This window comes from Parambassis ranga, chromosome 19, assembly GCF_900634625.1.
Source record: "Parambassis ranga chromosome 19, fParRan2.1, whole genome shotgun sequence".
Classification (NCBI taxonomy): domain Eukaryota; kingdom Metazoa; phylum Chordata; class Actinopteri; family Ambassidae; genus Parambassis; species Parambassis ranga.
Window position 1 is genome coordinate 606,693 of NC_041039.1, and position 26,265 is coordinate 632,957.

Here is a 26,265-nt window from a genome sequence, read left to right on the forward strand (position 1 = left end):
TAATTTCAGTAATATAGTAAGTATAGTGAAAATGGTAGTAATGATGACCAAACATTGAAAAATACAGTAGGGTGCGTGTACATTGGTAGGGTTGATTTGATGAACTGTGCCTATTATGCTTACCTGGGTGACTAACAACTTTTCTTTTTTCTCTTTCCATTCATTCATATTTTTGATATAAGACATTGATTAAGAACTGTGCATACCTTCTCATACTTTATTTTTATTAATTCATCCATTCTTTCATTCTTTTGATTTTTTCATTGTTCTTCCATTGATTGTGCGGAGCAGGTGAAGAAGGAAAGATGGCCCACAGACATGTGGAGACGTCTCAAGACAGCATACCAAGATTCCTCACTCCAGGAAGCATGGCCAGTACTGCTTTCTAACACTACACAAGAAGACACACCTATACAGGGCAGCAACAAAGTCAACAAGCCAGAATGATTATATGATTGACACAGAGTCACATCAATATGTCAACAATTCTTATCCCACTAATATATAAGTAACTACTCTAAGACAAATTTTCTTGTCTGTCCACAAATTTTAGAATGCATCAAGTATAGAAAGCTGTTTAAAGTCACTTAAACCCTATTTGGATGGGATTGTTTCACCTCTGGTAATTTGGAATAATCTTGGTCTTGATCTATCTGTGGGCTTAATCTTATGCCATAATTATTATTATTATTATTATTATTTTGCAAGGTATTTGCCTTCTTTAATCTTTTCCACTGCCTTTTTAGTGCTCAAGACCACAAAAAACTGCTTTATGAGGCATATGTTGTTACAGAGGATGAGCATGCATTTAAAAAATAATAGTAATAAATTAAAAGTAATAATAAGAATAACATTTTGTTGTCTCTCGGGAGGCTATATTAAAGTCTATTATGTAGGTAACAATAGATATTTTTGGTAAAATTATTCTGTGCGAAAAATTCTGTCACATAGAACAGATGAGGGAGAGTCAGTTTAACTCACAGGAAGTCCACAGGTAAAAAATAATCGGGTACAAAATATGGCATAAGACTTCAAAGCATAAATAGAATGTTACATTTGTTTGCCGTAAACTCTGTGGTACATTGTAGTGTTTTTTTACTGGTTACTCTGATGAACATGATGAACCAGTATAGCTGGAGTAAATATGGATGGATAGCTCATTCTTTGAGGTAGCATGACTGTAAATAGAACATTACCCACTGTACGTGGCTTTGCTTTTGTAGATCTTAAAGCCATCGGCTCCACTTTGCATGTCAATTTGAATGGCCCCTTTTAGACAACTTTAAAATTATATCCACAGCTAACTCAGAACACAACAACAAACAACAAACACTACCCATTCAATGCCTTTCATCCCCTGATCACTGTAAATCTGCTTTAACGGAGGTTTCTGAATCAGTCTATTAAAGTAGTTAAAGATAATGTGAGTTAAAACATTTGAGATAGAGCAGGAACTAAAAAAAAATAGCAGACGGAAATACTGCAGTCATGCGATCGATGGACTGGGCCGCTTAAATGAGGAAAAAAGTGTTGATTTACTATCATAGAAGTTATGAAGTTATTCGTGTGAATTTATTTATTTTCTTATTTATATTTGCAGGAACCACCAGAAGATTATTAGGGTGGTTAGCTAGTTAGGAGTCAGGTTGGTCATTCAACGATGATGGATCCATAAAATATGATCCAGGCACCCAGAAACAATATGGGTTGGGTGACGTTACTGTGTGCCATCATCAGTCCAACTTGTTCATGACCAAAGTCATAATGACATTCCCATCAGCCTCCACTGTATTATATGTTTGATTTTATACTAGCATTGTAAACTTAGTTTGTAGACAACTAAACATCAGTGTGGGGCTATAAGAGTGACAATATTAGCATTTAGCTTTAAATATTGCTATGCCTTTGTAAAGCCTAACAGAGCTGCTGGGCTGCTGTTTTTGCAGCCCTTCTTATACCAGTTTCCACAATTGTTCCACACCAACATTATAAAAAATCAGCAACAGTTGGATTGCTAAAATGTTTGAACTGTATCATTATCATATTTCCCAGTGTGACAAAGCCATATACTAAAACAGATGGGATTACTGTACAGTTTGCCAATAGAATATGCTTTTGAGCTGGAGGGATCAGTAATGTACAATGTGCCAAGTAAATGAAAGTGAATTGAAAAGTTGGCCTAATATGTAGGCCTCTATGCAGAAGATTAGACCAGGGCTGAAAATGAAATATAGGTCTACAGTTCAATGTCAAAATGACATTTGTGAAAGATGGATAGATGCAGACTAATTCTGAATATAACTTCTGAAATCTGAGATTTTAGTACTCATTGATTCATCTCTCAGTAGTATTTTTCCTCAAAGCTCTAGCCATCCTGTCTCTTGCATTTAGATTATTTAAAGATAATAATGAATTATTCATGTCAGTTGTGCACTAAATAGAGATGATATTTTATTATTCCAGTTGCTAGAAAGGAGAGGTGACAAGACAAATACCCAATTGTATTTTGTGCTCAGTTTTGATGTTATGAGCAACAGGATGCAGTGTTACTGGAATTGTTATATAAGACTGATGTAATCATGTAGGGACTCACTCTGTGTATATGAAGGCTGCCACTACACTGAATGTATTTACCACTATTACGACAGCAGAAATCTGCAGCTATACCTCTCAAAGTTTTTTAAGTGCCTTAAGGTGTGATAGTAAGAGACTCTATGAAGAACAGTGTAAATTTATGCAGAATTCGTTTCTTTTCAAAAACAGTTCTAACCATTCTTATGCCAAATATATACAAACCATTAAAATGTGCTTATAGATTGTCTCACGTGCCATTCATTTTGTTCATTATTTCGTGGCAAGTTCACACACACATATTTCATCTTGCACTTTTCTTAGGAAGACTTGTCACTAATATTTTACATGGAGGAAACAGAATATAATATGCTGCATTTATTTAGGATCAGCTCACATGTGCAGGTACATCGTGAGGACTTAAATCAGACCTTTAATGCATTGATTTTTATCTGATGAATACCTGTAGCCTATATTCCATTCAGTTTATTTTTTTAAATCAGTGAATAAAGATTTATGTGGGTTTCAGCTTCTCCTTGTTATTTTTATATTTTGCATATTAACACTTCCTCTTCTTTTTATTTAAAGAACTTAAATCCATACAGTTGTGTTATAAAGGTCATATCTCCGAGGAGAGTGAAAGCATCCCTCACATAACACTGTGATAAATGAGCCTCAGTGTATTCCATCGGGCGCCCCTCCTGGCCAATCAGGGTGTCTGCAGCAGCTTCGACACCACCCCCCAGCGGCCGCACAGGCGCACTGAGCTCCCAACTGCCATTTTGTGGCAGAAGCTACTCTGCTAAAGAGGGAGAGGGATTAAAACAAACTGCGAAGAAGCCTGCTTTTTCCACAAGACGGTTAAACTTTGTAACACAGACTCCGTGCTTTCGACCAAGTTTAACGAGAGGGAAAACACACTAAAACGGGTAAAGTATTACTACTTTTCTGATAAGGGGGAGTTTGCAGGATCTTTAATCGGCCTCTAGGTGTCACGATGGGGCTCTGGGTTCGAGCTGCTCGGAGAGTGTTTGTCTCCCTCTATCGTTATTGAAAAACCTGTTAAAATACGTTTAAATAACCAAAGTTAAATCAAACGTATACACAGTCTGTTGTGTTTCATGCCAAACTGTGAATACATAATCGAGGATATATTGCGAATACTTCGTCGATTTGGTTGGAGAGTTTAGGCCAAGGCGTCCATCTTCTCTCTTCTTTGTTTCCCGTCTTTACAAGCCTTGACGAGACGGAACTGGCCCGTTTAACTTAACGCCCACTGCTGTTGTTAGCTTCTGTGGATTAACATACTCAGAATAGAATAAACATTATTATACACACGAAAACACAGAATCGGAACAGACACACTTGACTTGTCGACGATGACGCCGGTGTTGCTGGAGTTTTTGACAAGTTGTATAACCTTCAACCAGACCCAAATTGAAGAAAGCTGCTTGTTAATGCTACATTAACCTAGCACAGGTTAAGGCTATCCCCACCTAACGTAACTAAAGTACACAAAGAGTCCAAAACATGACCCGAGCATGTATTTGCTTTAGGCGTCCATTTGACCGCACTGGTATTTGATGCATATTCCGTTTGTGAACTAAAAGTCAATGTAGCTAGTTTTCCTGGTAGCAACGTACACACACGGAATGTTGAGGCCAGCGCCGACAATAGAATGACTAGGCATTCACAGATAAACGAGCCGCAATGATCAAAGGCCACGGGTTCACAACGAAATGCACAATTAGTGTTCTTCTAAACTCAGCTACCTTTTGTATTCGAGTATCGCATTTGTCTTCTTTTTAGCTCATCGCGTTGCAGTCAGACAGGGAGTTGTTGCACCCGTCGCCGCTTGTCTTATTCTAAGCCCACCTAGAGCCTCATAGCCCCAGATATATATTCTAGCAAAGAGCTCCCTCTACGACTCGCCTTGGAGAGCTACAAAAATACCACATATGTATGTAGTGCAGTGAGGTGGCATGTGCCATTACTATGCCGTCTATGACAGCATTTACTCCAGCCTACTCAACTTCCATCCACATAGCAACATAAAGACAGGTACTCTTACACAGATTTCATGCATTGTCGACAACATCACTGGACAGCTGTCTTACTTTCTGGCCATTACACTTACTAAGTTACCGGTACACGAACCACTGTGCAGCTAAAATCTGAAAATGCGCGTTTTATTTTTGTAGAGTTAATTGCAGTTACTATAATCTGATGTGTACTTATTTTGCACATTTCTTTACCTGGATGTTTTTGGGGTTGGATATTTTGTCAGGACTTGTGTGAAAATTAGCTGATGTTTGTAATGATGCAAAAATATAGACAATTCTAAACGGTTCTCAACCTTTCAAGCTACACTCAAGTGTTATAATGTTCTGATTTAAGAATCTGGATATTAAGTGTCCAATTTTCGTAATTTTACTATCACAGTAATACTTAAAAGCTCTGAGGCCTCACGTACTTAGGATGCGTGCGCCATGTTCCACGCACACTTTGGGATGTATAAAGCATTCAGCTTTGCATGGATTTGCGTGCACCGCCACGCAAATTTTGCACCTGTCCTGAGAATGTGCATACCACCATGCAAACGCTGTCATTTAACAGTGCCAAACTACAAAGTACCTAAACTCGCCTTTACACATCAAGATATCTTCCCCGAAATTTAAAAACAAAATGTAATGAGTTTGAGGACTTATGATTTACAGCCAAATGCCGAAACAAAACCATATACCTAATTTGCCCACATATGCCCTAAAATGATTGCCAATACCTAAATCCAAAGTAATCTAATAGGTTTTCTTTGTTTATGTCACATGAAGACGTTAACATATACCAACGAGTGCTCGGTTGCATGGCTCACATCTATCACACACATGAAGTGAAATGCACTGTCATTCTTACTTAGAAGAACAGTGTTGCATAATCAAAATAAGAACAAGCATGTGAGATCAAATTTTCAAGAAAAATCAAGATTCAACGTTTTCATATTTATTTAAAAAATATGCTCACTGCATTGAAACACGTTTTTCAGGAACACAGAAACGCGTAATGCAATCAAATTCAAATTATTTTATATTCTAGAGGAATTTCTATAATTGATTATTTAGTTTGTGGTTGAAAATATCATCCGTCAATTGAACAATACATTTTCACTCTTGCTTTTGCAAGAGATACCCTATTTTACCTCAATTTTTATTGTCAAACCACTTTCTTTTGATATCTGTAAGTGTGCATCCCTCTGCTGAAATGGCATTTACAGTATCATATATGTGTTGCTATACTCCTATTTCTTTGCTGTTCCTGTAAAGCCAGTAATTACACTGAAAGATGTTCCAATCCTGCTGCGTTTACAGCCTTAGTTACACACTCCCACTCACTATTTTTTGTCTTTTATTACTTACACCAGTGGAAAGACCACCAAATAAAATAGTTTGTGCAGCTTTAACTTAAGCTGAAGAGTAAAGCAGAGAGATACAATTGAAGGACTTTAATAGAAATATATATATATATATATATATATATATATATATATATATATATATATATATATATATATATATATATATATATATATATATATATTAATTATATATTATATATAGCTGGTTGGACCTTCAGGTGAGCAGAATAGTTGTAAACAGAGATGTACAGACAGAATATGGAAAATGTCTTAATGTGTAATATATCCATGTTCCTTCTTTAAGGTTGGCAGGGACAGATTGCAGACATTTGATTAGAGCTCAGTAAAGCAAGGGGGAGGTCACTGATACAGCTGTTCTTCAGACTGCACACCAGGCTACAAAATAATGTTTACAGTCAATCTATCCTTGCAGTTCCAGGTAACAGTAGTAGTAGTAGCAGCTTCACATAAACAAGTACATATGCTGATATAGACATATGTATGTGTTTCACTTCATTATACACAATGTTGTTTTTAATCCCATCAGTCATCTTTAGCAGCAGCAAGAATGGGGAGAGCTTTGAGTCTGACACATATTGTCTGGTTAGGTCATTCTCTCCTTTTGTTTTAAAGGCACCAATTGATAGGCTGGTTTGACACATCTTGGATAGCATAATACTCAGATGTCTCTTTACACATCATATTTTAGTTCCTACCTAGAATGGACGGTGGGCCAACAGAGGGTGTCGGGGTGGTAGACGTTCCCAGCAGGGACTTCCCATCTATCCAGGCCATTCACAGCCAGGATGCCATAGTAGCTGACCTCCTCCAGCAAGCTGCAGAGGCCGGGGGAGTGGTAGAGGCACAAACTGAAGTTGTACTGGAACAAGGTTCTTATTATTAAGATGTGAAATTGTGTCATTATTAAATTTAAGTGTATAATTACATTGTAAGCAGGGTAATTTTTGTAGAGGATGCGGTGATTTATTTGCTTCCCATTTTTGTGTTTTAGGCCATGGGGAAGGAATAGTAGCAGCTGCCCAGTCACAACACCAACTGATGGAAGCTGGGGTAGGGGTAAGTGTGGAAGGAGGAGCAGGGGTTGAAATGATGGTTATGGACTCACTGGATCCCACCATGTTGCAGATGAAGACTGAGGTAAGCTCACTATGTGTTGCCTAGTTTTTTTCAAATGAGTGTGTACAAGACACCAAAAATGCCTGTTAGTGTTTGTGTCTTCATCCAATGTTGTGGATTTGCAGGCAATAGATGCTGCAGTTCGAGGGTCATCAGCTACAGTGGGTGTGGTTGGAGGAGTAGGAGGTGCTGCTCACCAAGCAACTGTGACAACAGTGGACCAGAGTCAAATCATCACCCTACAGGTAAGTGCTTTTTTGATACTTAGAAAACCATTCCCAAGTCTTGCATTGGTTCTAGTAAACATTGTACCTGTATATTCCCCATGCATATAGACCATTGTTTCCTCTTTTTCAGGTGGTAAACATGGAAGAGCAGGCAGCTTTGGGCCTAGGGGAGCTCCAGCTGGTCCAGGTACCTGTTTCTGCCGCCACTGTGGAGGACCTGCAGCAAGGCACCTATGTAGACACTACTGCAATGCCAAAGGATGGAGATCCTGTCATTTGCCACACCCTGCCATTGCCGGAAGGATTTCAGGTTGTCAGAGTTTAGTTTTAATAACTTTGGTACTAATGCATGGCTGGATATTTGATGTACTTGGATATCATTTTCAAGTAGTTGTATATACTGTTCCAAGGCCAAAGCTCCTCTTTTTCTATAGGGGCATGTACAGAAGCCCACAATGTTTATGTAAACTGGCTAAACAACGAATACATTTGTTTAGGTCGTTAAGGTTGGTGCTAATGGAGAGGTGGAGACAGTAGAACAGGAGGATGATGCAGAAGGCCACCTTGAAGAAGAGGATGATGAGGAGGTAGGGAACCAGCTACTAGAGGGGGATGATGAGCCTATTCAGCCTCCAAATGATGACCCGAACTGGTCTAAAGACCCAGACTATCAGCCTCCATCTGGAGTTGTTAAAAAGACCAAAAAGGCAAGTTGCTGAGCTTTATAACTATCTTTGTTAGGCATTGATATGAGATTCTCCACTAAAATGATCTCACCATTTTTACAGGGTAAAAAGAGTCGTCTGCGTTATGCTGAAGGAGATAAAGATATGGATGTCAGTGTCTACGACTTTGAAGAGGAACAACAGGAGGGCCTTTTGTCTGAGGTTAATGCAGAAAAAGTGGTTGGCAGTATGAAACCACCTAAACCTACCAAGATCAAGAAGAAAGGTAAGAAATTGCTGTTGGCCAATACAGTACCACCAACTGAAAAGGATATTGTTAAAATAACAATTTTTTCTCTCTATTATCACAACAGCATCACAGCTTTATAAGTGGTAAAGAAGAAAACAATAGTAATGATTGTCTGATGAGTTTAGTCTCTGATGCCAATTCAGGTGGCTTATAAATGATGTATCATTTGCTATTGTCTTTTGTTGGTTTTAGCTTCTGTAGGTCACGTCATAGCACATTTAAGGAATTACAGTTACAGAACTACAACATTCTTTGTAACATTCATTGACTGCAGTGGACTACATTTTAAAAAATATGCAGTGCTGGAATCACTCCTGAACAGCAGTTCCCAACAGTAGAATTTTTGTTAATGCTTAATGTATTTTTTAGCCCACCAATTGTGTATAAGGGGCTTTTGTTCATGTTTCCATTTCAGTCTCTATGGCAAGGGAACAGTAAAAATTGTGTATGTTAACTGGAGTGACCAAGTAAGCATAATAAGCTTTGAAAGCAAGAAACAAATCGAGAGGACTTGTTCCACAGCAGGCACAGCAAAAAGGCTGCCTGCAGTTTCAGATACAAGTGTAGGCATCATTCAACAACTGCTAATGTTACAAATGATATAAATAAATAAAAAACACTCTAAATACAATGTTTTATAGTTCCATGCTGATGCAATAGCTTTGGGACACTGCTTCTGAATTTAAGGCTTGTATGTATCATTGTCATATGTTAGGAGTAAAGAAGACGTTTCAGTGTGAGCTGTGCAGCTATACGTGCCCAAGGCGCTCCAACCTGGACAGGCACATGAAGAGCCACACTGATGAGAGACCTCACAAATGTCACCTGTGTGGAAGAGCTTTCAGGACCGTCACCCTCCTCAGAAATCATCTCAACACACATACTGGTACACTCATATTACTAATATTTTTGTAAAAATTGAATAATATTTTATTGGTTTATGACACGTACATGACAGGATAACAGTTCTTTTCTGTATGCAGGAACACGTCCACACAAGTGCACAGATTGTGATATGGCTTTTGTGACCAGTGGAGAATTGGTGCGTCACCGTCGTTATAAACACACACATGAGAAACCTTTCAAATGCTCCATGTGTGACTATGCCAGTGTGGAGGTATGAGAGTCTTATCTGCTTAATTGTATTCAAACTTTGCAGAGACAAAGAGTGGACAATTATTGTGTGACTTTTGCAGGTGAGCAAATTAAAGCGGCACATTCGTTCCCACACTGGTGAGCGTCCCTTTCAGTGCAGTCTGTGCAGCTATGCCAGCAGGGATACATACAAGCTGAAGAGGCACATGAGGACACATTCAGGTAAAACCAACACCTTAACTGCTTTGTTTCATGGCAAATATTGTACAGAAATATATATATATTTTTCTTAGTGGTATATCTTACTGTTTCAAATGTAAGATGACACCAATTATAAGACAATCCTCTTTTTGAGAAGAAAAGATGTCCCTTTTGGGGAAAAACCTTTTTGAAGACCAAATCTATTCTTTTATGATATAAATGCTTACATTTGAAAAAAGAAAATCTTCCTCTAACCCGAATGATAATGCCAGCTGGTCTTGCCTCCTTGGATACCGTTATACATATTAAAATGCTGTAACAAAAGCTGTTAGCATGTTTTGAAACAAGAATGTGGCTCTTCTCATTTTAAAGGTAGGGTAGGAGATTTTTAAATCTCAGCGAGAGTCAGCCAGATTTCGAAAGTAAACACGCGCCCCTTTCTCACTGAGCTCACCCCGAAGCCACGCCTCCAATCACATTCCTGAAGACAAGCTGCTGTCTGTGAATTTTGCCATCATGCACGTACCTCTCTGGTTGGCGCAAAGCAGGAAGAGAGTGACAACCAGCCAATACTCTGCGCAGGGTCCACCCAGAGGATTGGGTGATGTTTTTAGTGTTTTATAGTTTCCACAGATGATTAATATTCTTCATTTTAATGCGAAACTGCGTAACTAATTGGTTGCTATCGGATTGTAAAGAGAAGTTACACTAATTTAACAAAACCTACCCTACCTTTAAGTTGATTACATATGACTGATTTCTGTCAGGGGATATGAGGGTTATTTTCTTTACACTGGTCACATAACGCCCAAAAGACAGCAGGTTTTTCCTGAAGTCTGGGGCTGCTTATTTCTTTTTCCACTACGTACACTTCCTTATCAATTTCTGCAAAGCGTATGCTTTTAGGATTGTACTAATACAGGGGTACGTTGCTTCAGTCCTGGTGGAACACTTGTTTTACACGTTTTTTTTTCTGCATCTTGTTGTTTCTGGAGTCTTTGTCAAACTCCAATTGTCAGCACCAACAGTCATCATTTTCACTATTATTAAGTGACAATATTGTTTTAAAAAACTGTACTTTTGGCATATTTGAGGTGTGTCTCAATTCAGGGTCCTTCAGACATCTGTAAAGCCTTTGTAGTCTGAAAAGGTCACATCAAGTACAAATTGGGGCCGGACCAGAGAAATGTCTAAAACTCATAGTGATGAATCAATTTTGTCCGCTTGACTGTAGTGTGTAGCGAAGAACATAAATAGTGACTCACTGTGGAAGACTACTAGATACTGTAGAAAGTAATGGGAAAATCACCAAGTCAATATTTTTCCCTTTTTTTCTTAAAGTCGGACTGCCAGGCAGTTTAGGTAGAGGGGTGCACATCTTACAGGTGTAGTAACTGCTTGGTTGGAGTACCTCATTAACAGATTTGATAAGCAGTTAATGGAGGACCATCAGATAAAAACTGCCTCCAAGAAACTTGGGTAGATAGCTGTGCCTAACCCAGGAGATCCAGATTTACATCACATAGTATACTCTATGCGACACCCACTGTTAATCACTGCCGTTCTAGTTCTCCCAGAAGCAACCCTATGCTCTGCTCCATTAAAGAAAAGTGTTGGTTCTATTATGTCGTGCCAATACACACCATTCTGCATTAACCAGACTAAGCAGGCAGGATGTCAGGCACCAGAACACCAGCAGTAATCACATGCTGCTCTGAGCTGCAGTGCTTATATTTAGGGCCTGAGCACCTAATGCTGCAAGAGCCCTATTGAAACCCTTAGGATTATTATTATGGCCCGAGCACTGAAAGGTGCAAGAGCCCTATTGAAACCCTTAGGATTATTAGGGCCCGAGCACCGAATGGTGCAAGAGCCCTATTGAAACCCTTAGGATTATTATCCCCCCCCCCTTGATCACATTTTTGGGGGCCTTAACATGCCCAAAAACTCACCAAACTTGGTAGAAAAATTCATTCGCCCGAAAAATTTTGAAATTTGCTGACTTTTGAAACGCAAAAAGTCCCTGCTACAAAACTTTTCACGCCTCGCATACATCATCGAATTGAGCTGAAACTCACTGTGTCCACTCAGGACACCATAGGGAATAGACGCATTCCAAAACTCTTACAAAAGTCTGACGGTGTGGCCGGGGCGTGGCCTCAAAGTTTGGCAATTTCACAGGAAACAGGAAGTCGCTATAACTTCTGTGTTTACTGTCCGATCTGTACCAAATGTCACATGTATGAACAGAGTCTGACCATAAACACATCTATACAACAATATTGAGGCTTTGACAGAGCGCCACCTACTGGCTACACAAAATGTTGTGTTTTCATAGGTTTTTCTGCCTGCCCCCCTGGCCTGTTTTGTGTAGAATTATAAAACTCGGTACACCTGTGTATTACACCAAGACGCACTAAAAAGTCTCTTGGACCCCCCCTCCAAACCCAACAGGAAGTCCGCCATCTTGAATTTTCTGGCCATTTTTGGCAATTTGTGACCCTGCTACAAAACCTTTCACGCCTCGCATACACCGTGTCAACTCAGGACACCATTGGGAATAGACGCATTCAAAAACTCAAAAGTATTAAGGTGTGGTGGGGGCGTGACCTCAAAGTTGATCATTCGCCATTACAAAGGAACTCACTGTATTTGTTGCCCTAACGCGTAGCCCCTCTGGTCAGTTTGACACAGCAGCATTAAAATTGGCAAACATATGTACCACCTCCAGACGCACAAAAAAGTCTCTTGGACCCCCCCTCCAAACCCAACAGGAAGTCTGCCATTTTGACTTTTGTGGCCATTTTTTGCCTATTTGTGACCCAGCTACAAAGCTTTTCACGCCTTGCATACTTCATCCAATTGAGCTGAAATTCACTGTGTCCACTCAGGACACCATAGGGAATAGACGCATTCCAAAACTCTTTGAAGTGTGGCGGGGGCGTGGCCTCAAAGTTGGCCATTCTCCATTACAAAGGAACTCGCTCCATTTTATGCAGTACTACATATACTTTATGCAATGTGGACAAAATCTTACACTACTGCTATGGACCCGAGTCTGAACAGATATATATATGCTAATAGGATGATATGGTCATAGCGCCACCTACTGGTAGCAGGAAAGTTTGGTTGTAAACATGTGTTTGTTGTACATGTCTGCAAATGAGAGGAGAGGAGAGCATAGGACAGGAGAGTATAGGAGACAAGAGCATAAGAGAAAAGACAGCGATAGCCCCGTGGATCGCAAGTTGCGCGAGGGCCCGCAATGCTGCTTGCAGCTTTAATTAGGGCCCGAGCACCGAATGGTGCAAGAGCCGCCTACTGGCAGTATGAATTGTGTTCAGGCTGATTATCCATGTTCCACACCTCATATTTGAACGAACTCCTTCTAGGGAAATACTCTGACGGACCTGAGATTTTGTCACCTGGTTCTGAAGACATGGCTGAGCAAAAGTTATCAAAAACGCAGCTCGATGTTACACCGTGTGGGCGGGGCATCGCCACAAAGGTGCCCCTTCGCCACCATAGAGAAAGCTGCTGTGTTTCTTGATTTGTTCATCCTACCTGCCTCTTACTCTATCATGACATCAGCCCCTGTGCACCTTTTCATATCACCTCATCGTCATATTTGGGCGTGGCCACATGCCTCAGTAGCGCCCCCTTGAATGAGATCTGCTTCCCCGTTTGACCTACAGACATGAAAATTGGTACGCATATGTATCACCTCTAGACAAGAAAAAAAGTCTCTTGGAGGTATCCTCTAAAACGCACAGGAAGTCCGCCATTTTACAATACCTGCGCCATTTTGCAATACCTGCGCCATTTTGCAATACCTGCGCCATTTTGCATTTTTCACTCCCCGCACTTTTACGAACTCCTCCTAGAGGATTTCTCCAATCCGCCTGAAACTTGGTCTGCTTACTCTTAAGGCATTAGGGACCAACAGTTATCAAAAACGCAGCACTTCGTCACACGGTCTGGCCGTGGCGCCGCCACAAAGTTGACCCTTCGCCAATGCACAGGAAATGGATGTGTTTGTGGCTGTATCTCCCACATACTTCATCCTATGTGGATGAAACTTTACAGTCATGCTTAACATCGGACACTGCACAGATTGACATGCTGACATGCTACGGTCACTGCGCCGCCTACTGGCCGGAGGACCTGTCTTTTGTACATGTGTGTTTTGCTGTACTCTTCTGCCCTGCAGACCACAGCTCGTGCCGGTACAGCTGGGAGAGAGGTCGTGGGACAATAGGGGAGGCGGCGGCTGCTGGTCCCGCGGACCGCAAGGGCTGCGAGGGCCCGTCATCGCTGCTTGCAGCTTTAATTTTTATTATTCTCTTTTTTTCTTCCGCGTCATTCGCCGCTAATTTGACCCCCTGAACGTGTTCAAAAACTCACCAAATTTTGCACACAGGTCTGGTTCGCGAAAAATGGCGATCTGAAACTGTCGCCACGACAGTGACTTGGAAAATGGCTCTACAGCGCCCCCTGGAATTTAAAAATATTCAGCTTAACAGCTACAGCCATGAAAATTGGAACGATGATATGTCGCCTCATGCCAGGAAACTACAGTCACTGGTGGCGCAGTGCTACAGTCACTGCGCCACCTACTGGCCGGAGGACCTGTCTTTTGTACATGTGTGTTTTGCTGTACTCTTCTGCCCTGCACACCACAGCTCCTGCCGGCACCGGGGGGAGAGAGTTCGTGGGACCATATGGAGAGGTGGCGGCTGCTGGTCCAGCAGACCGCAAGGGCTGCGAGGGCCCGTCATCGCTGCTTCCAGCTTTAATTTTTTTTGTAATTTTTGGCGATTTCTGACCCTGCTATAAAACTTTTCACGCCTCGCATACTTTATGCAATTGAGCTGAAATTCACTGTGTCCACTCAGGACACCATAGGGAATAGACGCATTCCAACACTCTTTCAAAAGTATTACCGTGTGGCGGGGGCGTGGCCTCAAAGTTGACCATTCGCCATTACAAAGGAACTCGCTGTGTTTTATGCAGTACTACCCATATACTTTATGCAATGTGGACAAAATTTTACAGTACTGCTATGGACCCGAGTCTGAACAGATATATATGCTAATAGGACTTTAATTAAAACATGTATTTCCCTGCTGAACTTCACTGTATTTGATGGTAGAAAATGTTGTTTGCAAGGTACAATTATTGTGTCCTTTGCTATAGGAAAGGGGATATGCGCATCACAAGCTAGTCCGAAATAATGGAAATACATTGCTACCAAACCAACCAGTCACAGTGCTTGTAGTCTGCATTGTCTCAACCTGTAGTACACTATTTTGGAGGTGTGCATCAAGTAGCGCTCAGTCGCTGTAGAGGGCTATGCAGGGGTGCGATATCGTACCCGTGCATAAATTAGCGTTAAACTTGACAGCATCGTCAATGTGGATTTCAAAAGATGCATCCCCTGAATTGAGACATGGCTATTGTGGTTTACCTCTATTATTGTATCTCTTAGACTTCATTATACTAACTCTTTTTCCTAGGAGAGAAACCCTATGAGTGTTACATCTGCCATGCCCGTTTTACTCAGAGTGGAACCATGAAGATGCACATTCTGCAGAAACACACAGAAAATGTGGCTAAATTCCATTGTCCACACTGTGACACTGTCATTGCACGGAAGAGTGATTTGGGTAACGTATTAAAAATTTATCAGAAAAATGAGCCATTGTATCATCTGTTGTAATTTTTTCTGTTGTGATTTGTGTGTATCAATAGGTGTCCATCTTCGTAAGCAGCACTCATTTATCGAGACTGGAAAGAAGTGTCGTTACTGTGATGCTGTCTTTCATGAGCGTTACGCTCTCATCCAGCATCAGAAGTCTCATAAGAATGAGAAAAGGTTCAAATGCGACATGTGTGACTACTGCTGCCGCCAGGTTTGTTTGTAGTGAAACTATTGAAAATGTTGGTACTTTGACCATTAACAACACTACATGGATTTGTGGGTTATGGTTACCTTAGTCACCATCACTTAGTTTAGCTTTATGTACTGTAGCAAACAACAGATATACCCCTTCACAGAATGGGTTTTGATTTACAGATGTTCTGTGACTTTGTTGTTCATATTTATGTATTTGCTTTTTATGTGTGGGTTTTGAGATTGATTACATGCCATTGTCTCTTATGCTGCTGTGTCCAGGAGCGCCATATGGTAATGCATCGTCGAACCCACACCGGAGAGAAACCATATGCTTGCAGCCAGTGTGAAAAGACCTTTAGGCAGAAGCAGCTCCTGGATATGCACTTCAAACGTTACCATGACCCCAACTTTGTCCCTACTGCCTTTGTCTGCCCCAAGTGTAACAAGACATTTACTCGCAGAGTAAGGGCACCTATCTTTCTACTTGTCACATCTGAAGTAAATTCTCATGAGGTTAATAGACTAACAGTCTGTTCTTTTTAGAACACCATGGCCCGTCATTCTGAAAACTGCAACGGTGAGCTGGGAGATGCTGAGAATGGAGCTCTGACCCCAAAAAAGGGGAGGAGAGGAAGAAAGAGGAAGATGAGGAGCAGGAGAGATGAGGATGACAGTGGTGAGAAACTGTCTGCAGTTGTGGGCAATACACTGTTTAATTTGGATTATCTAACACCTGTTTGTATTACCTCTCATTCAGAGGATGAACATGTTGAGCTGGATGAGGAGGAAGAGGGCGAAGGTGAGGAAGATGCATCAATGCTGCAGGAAGATGATGAGGATCCAGAGAGAATGGAACTAGACCAGGCCCCTGTTGCCATCCCAGTACCGGCCCCTGAGGAACCGCCAGTCAAGAGGAAACGGGGTCGACCCCCTAAGAATGCCCCTAAGCCTCCAATACCCAGCAAGTCTGTCAGAGTAACTACCAAAACAACTGTTTCGGGTGAGAATAAATGTTGATGTTAAACAATGTTTTTTGAAAGCTGCATTTGTCAAAAACTATTTCAGTCTTGTGATTCAAGTAGGTTTACATGGTATCACATAGCTCATATACCACTGTGTAGTTCACAACCATTGGGTTTAGTCTTGGCTGCCTCAGGTTACCTGTACTTGAGAGTTAAAGTGCAGACTCTTCTTGACCTTGGGTCTAGGGTAACATTGTCAATAGCTAGCCTGAGGGCTAAAGATGCCTGGACAAGGTGGGATCCAAAAGAAAAAAATATTATAATGTAAATTTAGATAATACACTTTAACTACTCATAAGTCACAACAGGTCAGGTCCAGTTGCTACTTGCGAGTTGTAATAAACCTGTATAGTCTTTGCTGGATCATTGCTAGCTGTTGTCTTTATATGTTTCTAAACATGTTAATGTTTCTGACTGAAGCAAGAATAACAGCAGAGAAATGGTAAACATGGCAGAAAAGTGCCCAATAAATCTGGCCCCCAGATTGGTCCAGCCTACAAAGAAAAGCAGATCAACACAAAGAGCAGATTTGGGCAAACTCACAACATGTTGAGCCCTAGTTTAGGCATCATTTATATTTATCTTTCCTCACAGAACTTCAGAACATCTTATGAACAACTGAAGCAATTCAAAGCGGTGGTGGATTTTGTTTATTTTCATCTATTTTCATTCAATTAAAAGAATTTTAATATGGCAATATAGCTTTATGTCTTGCTTTTATGTGATGGTAAAGTTATTGCTGTAATGTTTGCGTGGAAATGCAATGCTAGTGTCTTGTGTTGTGTTTTGCAGCTGCTGCCATCATTCAGGTGGAGGATGAGAGCACGGGCGCTGTGGAGAACATCATAGTGAAGAAGGAGGAGGGTGATTTTTCTACAACTCCCACAAGGCAGGGAGTGGCCCTAACAGTGGAGGGAGTGGGGCTTGAAGATGAAGGGGTGGAGACTGTTGAATTGGGTGTAAATGAGGAAACTGCAGCAGCTGCTGCTAATGGAGACCTGACACCTGAGATGATCCTCAGCATGATGGACCGGTGAACGTGAAACACAGTATCACATGTAGCCGGACTACAACTAGAATTTGCAAGTGCACATTTAATATTTTCACATATTCTGCTTTTGCCCCATGTTTTGCGTGTTTGCAGCCATTTGCCTAAACAGAAATAGCACAAACAAGAAGGAAGCCGCAGTAGATACCTGCACATGTTAGCTATGTAAAAAGTATACTAAAAACACATGCACGCACTTACCAGATCCCTCATCATATACAGGTATTGTAAATGCATTTGTTTAAATGTCTTCTGAATGAATTTGTGTTGCTTCTTGTTCCTACCCAAAGCCACATCCTGTGTTGGTCTACACATACGCTGCAGTTCAGGCAGAAACACACCTCTCTATGTTGCTTTGCCACATATTTAGACTTTGGAGGAGGCAGTTAAAAAAACAGCGATCATCATGTTTTTTCTAGTTAAGTTACAACTCTGTCAGCTCATGTACAGTGAATACTAGATCCCTAAGGACATTCATCAGCCCATCAGATATGTCAGTATTGGAATATATGTTGGCTGCTTTCTGACATAACAGAGAAATATGTTCTCTGTTATGTATCTCGTCCACTGTGCTATGCTTCCAAGCAACACTTTCAATCACTACCCCCTTTCTAACCATATATATATCCTGTTCTGTTATGTGTCTGCTGTGATGTTGTTTTGCATTTTTGGTCTGGTCTGTAGTTGCCACTGTTGGTTTAGATCATTCTCTTGTAAACAGTTGGTGTTTCTTTCACCTGTAGAGGAACAAGAAGTTTCTGAGTATTTGCTGTAAGACTGTTTGCACCATCTAAAAACAAACTGCTAGTAAATTGTATGTATTTACAACAAAGCAGCCTTCTTGTCTTCCTTTGACAACTTTTAATACTGTTGAACTTCTCCCTGTTGGTCCATGTTAATCACATTGTGCTAAGACAAGGCATAACTGCAAGTATTAACACCCTAGACACAGACATCCTCCAGGTATGTTTATCAATAGACAAAGGTCAAAAGTGACCTGATTGCCTTACTTTTCTCTTTCAGCAACTAGTATCTTTACTTTTACTATTTTTTCAGTGATTAGATCCCAAAGCTCTGTCTGTAAAATAAGTAAATGTTTGACCCTTTTGTAGTTTTATTTTTGAGAGAGAGAAACTGAGTGCTAACTCCCATCATTTAGCAGCCATCTTAAAGTAATTATGTGATGACCAACGCTGTATTCCAGTGCCCATACTTTAAAACTCCCTCATATGCTTGAAAAATATTTCATGAAAAATAGCGAGCAGTAAAATATTTAGGGCCCGAGCACCGAATGGTGCAAGAGCCCTATTGAAACCCTTAGGATTATTATTAGGGCCCGAGCACCGAATGGTGCAAGAGCCCTATTGAAACCCTTAGGATTATTATTAGGGCCCGAGCACCGAATGGTGCAAGAGCCCTATTGAAACCCTTAGGATTATTATTTTTAGGGCCCGAGCACCGAATGGTGCAAGAGCCCTATTGAAACCCTTAGGATTATTAGGGCCCGAGCACCGAATGGTGCAAGAGCCCTATTGAAACCCTTAGGATTATTATTTTTTTTTAGGGCCCGAGCACCGAATGGTGCAAGAGCCCTATTGAAACCCTTAGGATTATTAGGGCCCGAGCACCGAATGGTGCAACAGCCCTATTGAAACCCTTAGGATTATTAGGGCCCGAGCACCGAATGGTGCAAGAGCCCTATTGAAACCCTTAGGATTATTTTTAGGGCCCGAGCACCGAATGGTGCAAGAGCCCTATTGAAACCCTTAGGATTATTATTATTTTTTTTTTTTTTTTTTTTTTTTTTTTTCCCCCTCCGAGATCGCATTTTTGGAGGCCTTAACATGCCCAAAAACTCACCAAACTTGGTAGAAAAATTCATTCGCCCGAAAAATTTTTAAATTTGCTGACTTTTGAAATGCACATATAATAATCCTAAGGGTTTCAATAGGGCTCTTGCACCATTCGGTGCTCGGGCCCTAAAAATGGCTCTATAGCGCCCCCAACACGTAGCCCCTCTGGCCGGTTTGACACAGGATTATGAAAATTGGCACACATATGTATCACCTCAAGACGCACAAAAAAGTCTCTTGGACCCCCCCTCCAAACCCAACAGGAAGTCCGCCATTTGAAGGTTTGTGGCCATTTTTGGCGATGTGTGACCCTGCTGCCAAACTTTTCATGCCTCGCATACTTCATCGGATTTAGCTGAAATTCGCCGTGTCCACTCAGGACACCATAGGGAATAGACGCATTCCAAAACTCTTACAAAAGTCTGACGGTGTGGCCGGGGCGTGGCCTCAAAGTTTGACCATTTCTGAGGACACAGAAAGTCTCTATAACTTCTTCGTTTTCTGTCCGATCTGTACGAAATGTCACATGTATGATCAGAGTCTGACCCTAAACACATCTATACAACAATATTGAGGCTTTGACAGAGCGCCACCTACTGGCTACACAAAATGTTGTGTTTTCATAGGTTTTTCTGCCTGCCCCCCTGGCCTGTTATGAGTAGGGTCATGAAAATTGGTACACATGTGTATCACCCCAAGATGCACAAAAAAGTCTCTTGGACCCCCCCTCCAAACCCAACAGGAACTCCGCAATTTTGAAATTTCTGTTAATTTTTGGCGATTTGTGACCCTGCTACAAAACTTTTCATGCCTCGCATACTTCATCCAATCAAGCTGAAAATCACTGTGTCCACTCAGGACACCATAGGGAATAGACGCATTCCAAAACTCTTACAAAAGTCTTACGGTGTGGTGGGGGCGTGGCCTCAAACTTGACCATTCGCCATTACAAAGGAACTCACTGTATTTATTGCCCTAATGCGTAGCCCCGCTGGCCAGTTTGACACAGGTTCATGAAAATTAGCACACATGTGTATCACCCCAAGACGCACAAAAAAGTCTCTTGGACCCCGCCTCCAAACCCAACAGGAAGTCCGCCATTTTGACTTTTGTGGCAATTTTTTGCCTATTTTTGACCCTGCTTCAAAACTTTTCACGCCTCACATACTTCATGCAATTGAGCTGAAATTCACTGTGTCTACTCAGGACACCATAGGGAATAGATGCATTCCAAAACTCTTTCAAAAGTATTACCGTGTGGCAGGGGAGTGGCCTCAAAGTTGACCGTTCGCCATTACAAAGGAACTCGCTGTGTTTTATGCAGTACTACCCATATACTTTATGCAATGTGGACAAAATCTTACAGTACTGCTATGGACCTGAGTCTGAACAGATATATATGCTAATAGGATGATACGGTCATAGCGCCACCTACTGGTAGCAGGAAAGTTTGGTTGTAAACATGTGTTCGTTGTATCTCTGTGGAAATAAGAGGAGAGCATAGGACAGGAGAGTATAGGAGACAAGAGCATAGGAGAGAAGACTGCGATGACCCCGCGGATCGCAAGGTGCGCGAGGGCCCGCAATGCTGCTTGCAGCTTTAATTTTTTAGGGCCCGAGCACCGAATGGTGCAAGAGCCCTATTGAAACCCTTAGGATTATTATTAGGGCCCGAGCACCGAATGGTGCAAGAGCCCTATTGAAACCCTTAGGATTATTATTAGGGCCCGAGCACCGAATGGTGCAAGAGCCCTATTGAACCCTTAGGATTATTATTAGGGCCCGAGCACCGAATGGTGCAAGAGCCTATTGAAACCCTTAGGATTATTATTTTTTTTTTTTTTTTTTTTTTTTTTTTTTTTTTTTTTTTCCCCCTCCGAGATCGCATTTTTGGAGGCCTTAACATGCCCAAAAACTCACCAAACTTGGTAGAAAAATTCATTCGCCCGAAAAAATTTTGAAATTTGCTGACTTTTGAAATGCACATATAAAAATGGCTCTATAGCGCCCCCAACGCGTAGCCCCTCTGGCCGGTTTGACACAGGATTATGAAAATTGGCACACATATGTATCACCTCAAGACGCACAAAAAAGTCTCTTGGACCCCCCCTCCAAACCCAACAGGAAGTCCGCCATTTGAAGGTTTGTGGCCATTTTTGGCGATGTGTGACCCTGCTGCCAAACTTTTCACGCCTCGCATACTTCAACGGATTGAGCTGAAATTCGCCGTGTCCACTCAGGACACCATAGGGAATAGACGCATTCCAAAACTCTTACAAAAGTCTGACGGTGTGGCCGGGGCGTGGCCTCAAAGTTTGACCATTTCTGAGGACACAGAAAGTCTCTATAACTTCTTCGTTTTCTGTCCGATCTGTACGAAATGTCACATGTATGATCAGAGTCTGACCCTAAACACATCTATACAACAATATTGAGGCTTTGACAGAGCGCCACCTACTGGCTACACAAAATGTTGTGTTTTCATAGGTTTTTCTGCCTGCCCCCCTGGCCTGTTTTGAGTAGGGGCATGAAAATTGGCACACATGTGTATCACCCCAAGATGCACAAAAAAGTCTCTTGGACCCCCCCTCCAAACCCAACAGGAAGTCCGCCATTTTGAAATTTCTGTTAATTTTTGGCGATTTGTGACCCTGCTACAAAACTTTTCACGCCTCGCATACTTCATCCAATGAGCTAAAACTCACTGTGTCCACTCAGGACACCATAGGGAATAGACGCATTCCAAAACTCTTACAAAAGTATTACGGTGTGGTGGGGGCGTGGCCTCAAAGTTGACCATTCGCCATTACAAAGGAACTCCCTGTATTTTTTGCCCTAACGCGTAGCCCCGCTGGCCAGTTTGACACAGGATCATGAAAATTGGCACACATGTGTATAACCCCAAGACGCACAAAAAAGTCTCTTGGACCCCCCCTCGAAACCCAACAGGAAGTCCGCCATTTTGACTTATGTGGCCATTTTTTGCCTATTTGTGACCCTGCTACAATACTTTTCACGCCTCACATACTTCATCCAATTCAGCTGAAATTCACTGTGTCCACTCAGGACACCATAGGGAATAGACACATTCCAAAATTCTTTCAAAAGTATTACAGTGTGGTGGGGGAGTGGCCTCAAAGTTGACCAGTCAGCCATTACAAAGGAACTCGCTGTGTTTTATGCAGTACTACCCATATACTTCATGCAATGTGGACAAAGTCTTACAGTACTGCCATGGAGCCGAGTCTAAACAGATATATATGCTAATAGGATGATACGGTCATAGCGCCACCTACTGGTAGCAGGAAAGTTTGGTTGTAAACATGTGTTTGTTGTATATCTGTGGAAATGAGAGGAGGAGAGAATAGCACAGGAGAGTATAGGAGACGAGAGCATAGGACAGAAGACTGCGATGACCCCGCGGATCGCAAGGTGCGCGAGGGCCCGCAATGCTGCTTGCAGCTTTAATTTTTTTTTTTTTTTTTCCCCCTCCGAGATCGCATTTTTGGAGGCCTTAACATGCCCAAAAACTCACCAAACTTGGTAGAAAAATTCATTCGCCCGAAAAATTTTGAAATTTGCTGACTTTTGAAATGCACATATAAAAATGGCTCTATAGCGCCCCCAACGCGTAGCCCCTCTGGCCGGTTTGACACAGGATTATGAAAATTGGCACACATATGTATCACCTCAAGACGCACAAAAAAGTCTCTTGGACCCCCCCTCCAAACCCAACAGGAAGTCCGCCATTTGAAGGTTTGTGGCCATTTTTGGCGATGTGTGACCCTGCTGCCAAACTTTTCACGCCTCGCATACTTCAACGGATTGAGCTGAAATTCGCCGTGTCCACTCAGGACACCATAGGGAATAGACGCATTCCAAAACTCTTACAAAAGTCTGACGGTGTTTACGTGGCGTGGCCTCAAAGTTGACTTGCCATTTACAAAGGAACCGCGTGTTTTATGCGTACTACCATGACTTTATGCAATGTGGACAAATCTCACATGTATGCCATGGAGTCCGACTCTAAACACATATAATGCTAATAGGTGAGGTCTGAAACGCCACCTACTGGGTAGCAAATGTTGTGGTGTTAACAGGTTTTCTGTTGCCCTGTGGAAATGGAGGGGAGCAGAAATGGAACATGAGAGTATAGGAACCAAAGTTCTAGGACCGGAAGCTGCGAGACCCCCGGAACAGGACACGAGGCCCGAATGTCTTGCAGCTTAATTTTTGCGATTTGTGACCCTCTACAAATTTTTCTTTCCCCCCCCTAGATCGCATTTTTGGGGCCTTAACATGCCCAAAAACTCACCAAACTTGGTAGAAAAATTCATTCGCCCGAAAAATTTTGAAATTTGCTGACTTTTGAAATGCACATATAAAAATGGCTCTATAGCGCCCCCAACGCGTAGCCCCTCTGGCCGGTTTGACACAGGATTATGAAAATTGGCACACATATGTATCACCTCAAGACGCACAAAAAAGTCTCTTGGACCCCCCCTCCAAACCCAACAGGAAGTCCGCCATTTGAAGGTTTGTGGCCATTTTTGGCGATGTGTGACCCTGCTGCCAAACTTTTCACGCCTCGCATACTTCATCGGATTGAGCTGAAATTCGCCGTGTCCACTCAGGACACCATAGGGAATAGACGCATTCCAAAACTCTTACAAAAGTCTGACGGTGTGGCCGGGGCGTGGCCTCAAAGTTTGACCATTTCTGAGGACACAGAAAGTCTCTATAACTTCTTCGTTTTCTGTCCGATCTGTACGAAATGTCACATGTATGATCAGAGTCTGACCCTAAACACATCTATACAACAATATTGAGGCTTTGACAGAGCGCCACCTACTGGCTACACAAAATGTTGTGTTTTCATAGGTTTTTCTGCCTGCCCCCTGTGGCCTGTTTTGAGTAGGGTCACGAAAATTGGCACACATGTTTATCACCCCAAGACGCACAAAAAAGTCTCTTGGACCCCCCCTCCAAACCCAACAGGAAGTCCGCCATTTTGAAATGTCTGTTAATTTTTGGCGATTTGTGACCCTGCTACAAAACTTTTCACGCCTCGCATACTTCATCCAATCAAGCTGAAAATCACTGTGTCCACTCAGGACACGATAAGGAATAGACGCATTCCAAAACTCTTACAAAAGTATTACGGTGTGGTGGGGGTGTGGCCTCAAAGTTGACCATTCGCCATTACAAAGGAACTCCCTGTATTTATTGCCCTAACGCGTAGCCCCGCTGGCCAGTTTGACACAGGATCATGAAAATTAGCACACATGTGTATCACCCCAAGACGCACAAAAAAGTCTCTTGGACCCCCCCTCCAAACCCAACAGGAAGTCCGCCATTTTGACTTTTGTGGCCATTTTTTGCCTATTTGTGACCCTGCTTCAAAACTTTTCACGCCTCACATACTTCATGCAATTGAGCTGAAATTCACTGTGTCCACTCAGGACACCATAGGGAATAGACGCATTCCAAAACTCTTTCAAAAGTATTACCGTGTGGTGGGGGAGTGGCCTCAAAGTTGACCATTCGCCATTACAAAGGAACTCGCTGTGTTTTATGCAGTACTACCCATATACTTCATGCAATGTGGACAAAATCTTACAGTACTGCTATGGACCCGAGTCTGAACAGATATATATGCTAATAGGATGATACGGTCATAGCGCCACCTACTGGTAGCAGGAAAGTTTGGTTGTAAACATGTGTTTGTTGTATATCTGTGGAAATGAGAGGAGGAGAGCATAGCACAGGAGAGTATAGGAGACGAGAGCATAGGAGAGAAGACTGCGATGACCCCGCGGATCGCAAGGTGCGCGAGGGCCCGCAATGCTGCTTGCAGCTTTAATTAGGGCCCGAGCACCGAATGGTGCAAGAGCCCTATTGAAACCCTTAGGATTATTATTTTTTTTTTTTTTTTTTTTTTTTTTTTTTTTTTTTTTCCCCCTCCTAGATAGCATTTTTGGAGGCCTTAACATGCCCAAAAACTCACCAAACTTGGTAGAAAAATTCATTCCCCCGAAAAATTTTGAAATTTGCTGACGTTTGAAATGCACATAGAAAATGGCTCTATAGCGCCCCCAACGCGTAGCCCCTCTGGCCGGTTTGACACAGGATTATGAAAATTGGCACACATATGTATCACCTCAAGACGCACAAAAAAGTCTCTTGGACCCCCCCTCCAAACCCAACAGGAAGTCCGCCATTTGAAGGTTTGTGGCCATTTTTGGCGATGTGTGACCCTGCTGCCAAACTTTTCACGCCTCGCATACTTCATCGGATTGAGCTGAAATTCGCCGTGTCCACTCAGGACACCATAGGGAATAGACGCATTCCAAAACTCTTACAAAAGTCTGACGGTGTGGCCGGGGCGTGGCCTCAAAGTTTGACCATTTCTGAGGACACAGAAAGTCTCTATAACTTCTTCGTTTTCTGTCCGATCTGTACGAAATGTCACATGTATGATCAGAGTCTGACCCTAAACACATCTATACAACAATATTGAGGCTTTGACAGAGCGCCACCTACTGGCTACACAAAATGTTGTGTTTTCATAGGTTTTTCTGCCTGCCCCCCTGGCCTGTTTTGAGTAGGGTCATGAAAATTGGTACACATGTGTATCACCCCAAGATGCACAAAAAAGTCTCTTGGACCCCCCCTCCAAACCCAACAGGAAGTCCGCCATTTTGAAATTTCTGTTAATTTTTGGCGATTTGTGACCCTCCTACAAAACTTTTCACGCCTCGCATACTTCATCCAATGAGCTAAAACTCACTGTGTCCACTCAGGACACCATAGGGAATAGACGCATTC

At 42.0% G+C, this 26,265-nt stretch overlaps 2 protein-coding genes across 7 annotated transcripts in view; both read left to right on the forward strand.

Moving 5' to 3' along the window:
- ripor1 (RHO family interacting cell polarization regulator 1) overlaps nucleotides 1-2,822 on the forward strand; it is a 67,246-nt gene extending 64,424 nt beyond the window's left edge. For all 5 annotated transcript variants that reach the window (XM_028431168.1, XM_028431169.1, XM_028431165.1 and 2 more), the window contains exon 24: nucleotides 292-2,822. In XM_028431168.1, coding sequence (XP_028286969.1) covers nucleotides 292-389 — 98 coding nt within the window. In that variant the 3' untranslated portion in view covers nucleotides 390-2,822. The remainder of the gene's footprint in view (nucleotides 1-291) is intronic.
- A 508-nt stretch (nucleotides 2,823-3,330) lies between these two features.
- ctcf (CCCTC-binding factor (zinc finger protein)) lies at nucleotides 3,331-18,416 on the forward strand. 2 transcript variants are annotated; one of them, XM_028431170.1, is made up of 16 exons: nucleotides 3,331-3,500; nucleotides 6,693-6,873; nucleotides 6,996-7,141; nucleotides 7,246-7,365; nucleotides 7,478-7,657; nucleotides 7,845-8,054; nucleotides 8,136-8,298; nucleotides 9,038-9,208; nucleotides 9,306-9,439; nucleotides 9,519-9,639; nucleotides 15,135-15,284; nucleotides 15,370-15,530; nucleotides 15,794-15,976; nucleotides 16,058-16,190; nucleotides 16,272-16,514; nucleotides 17,329-18,416. In XM_028431170.1, the coding sequence occupies exons 2-16, from the start codon at nucleotides 6,705-6,707 to the stop codon at nucleotides 17,571-17,573; spliced, it is 2,529 nt and encodes an 842-aa protein (XP_028286971.1). In that variant the 5' UTR covers nucleotides 3,331-3,500; nucleotides 6,693-6,704; the 3' UTR covers nucleotides 17,574-18,416. The 2 variants fall into 2 exon arrangements, with proteins under 2 accessions (XP_028286971.1, XP_028286972.1); XM_028431171.1 differs by lacking the exon at nucleotides 6,693-6,873.
- Nucleotides 18,417-26,265: the final 7,849 nt, after the last annotated feature.

Coding starts and splice junctions, on each gene's coding strand:
- ctcf (XM_028431170.1), top strand. CDS start 6,705: ATGGACGGTGGGCCAACAGAGGGTGTCGGGGTGGTAGACGTTCCCAGC. Junction 7,366..7,477: donor GTCAAATCATCACCCTACAG/GTAAGTGCTTTT, acceptor CCTCTTTTTCAG/GTGGTAAACATGGAAGAGCA. Junction 9,440..9,518: donor GTGACTATGCCAGTGTGGAG/GTATGAGAGTCT, acceptor TGACTTTTGCAG/GTGAGCAAATTAAAGCGGCA.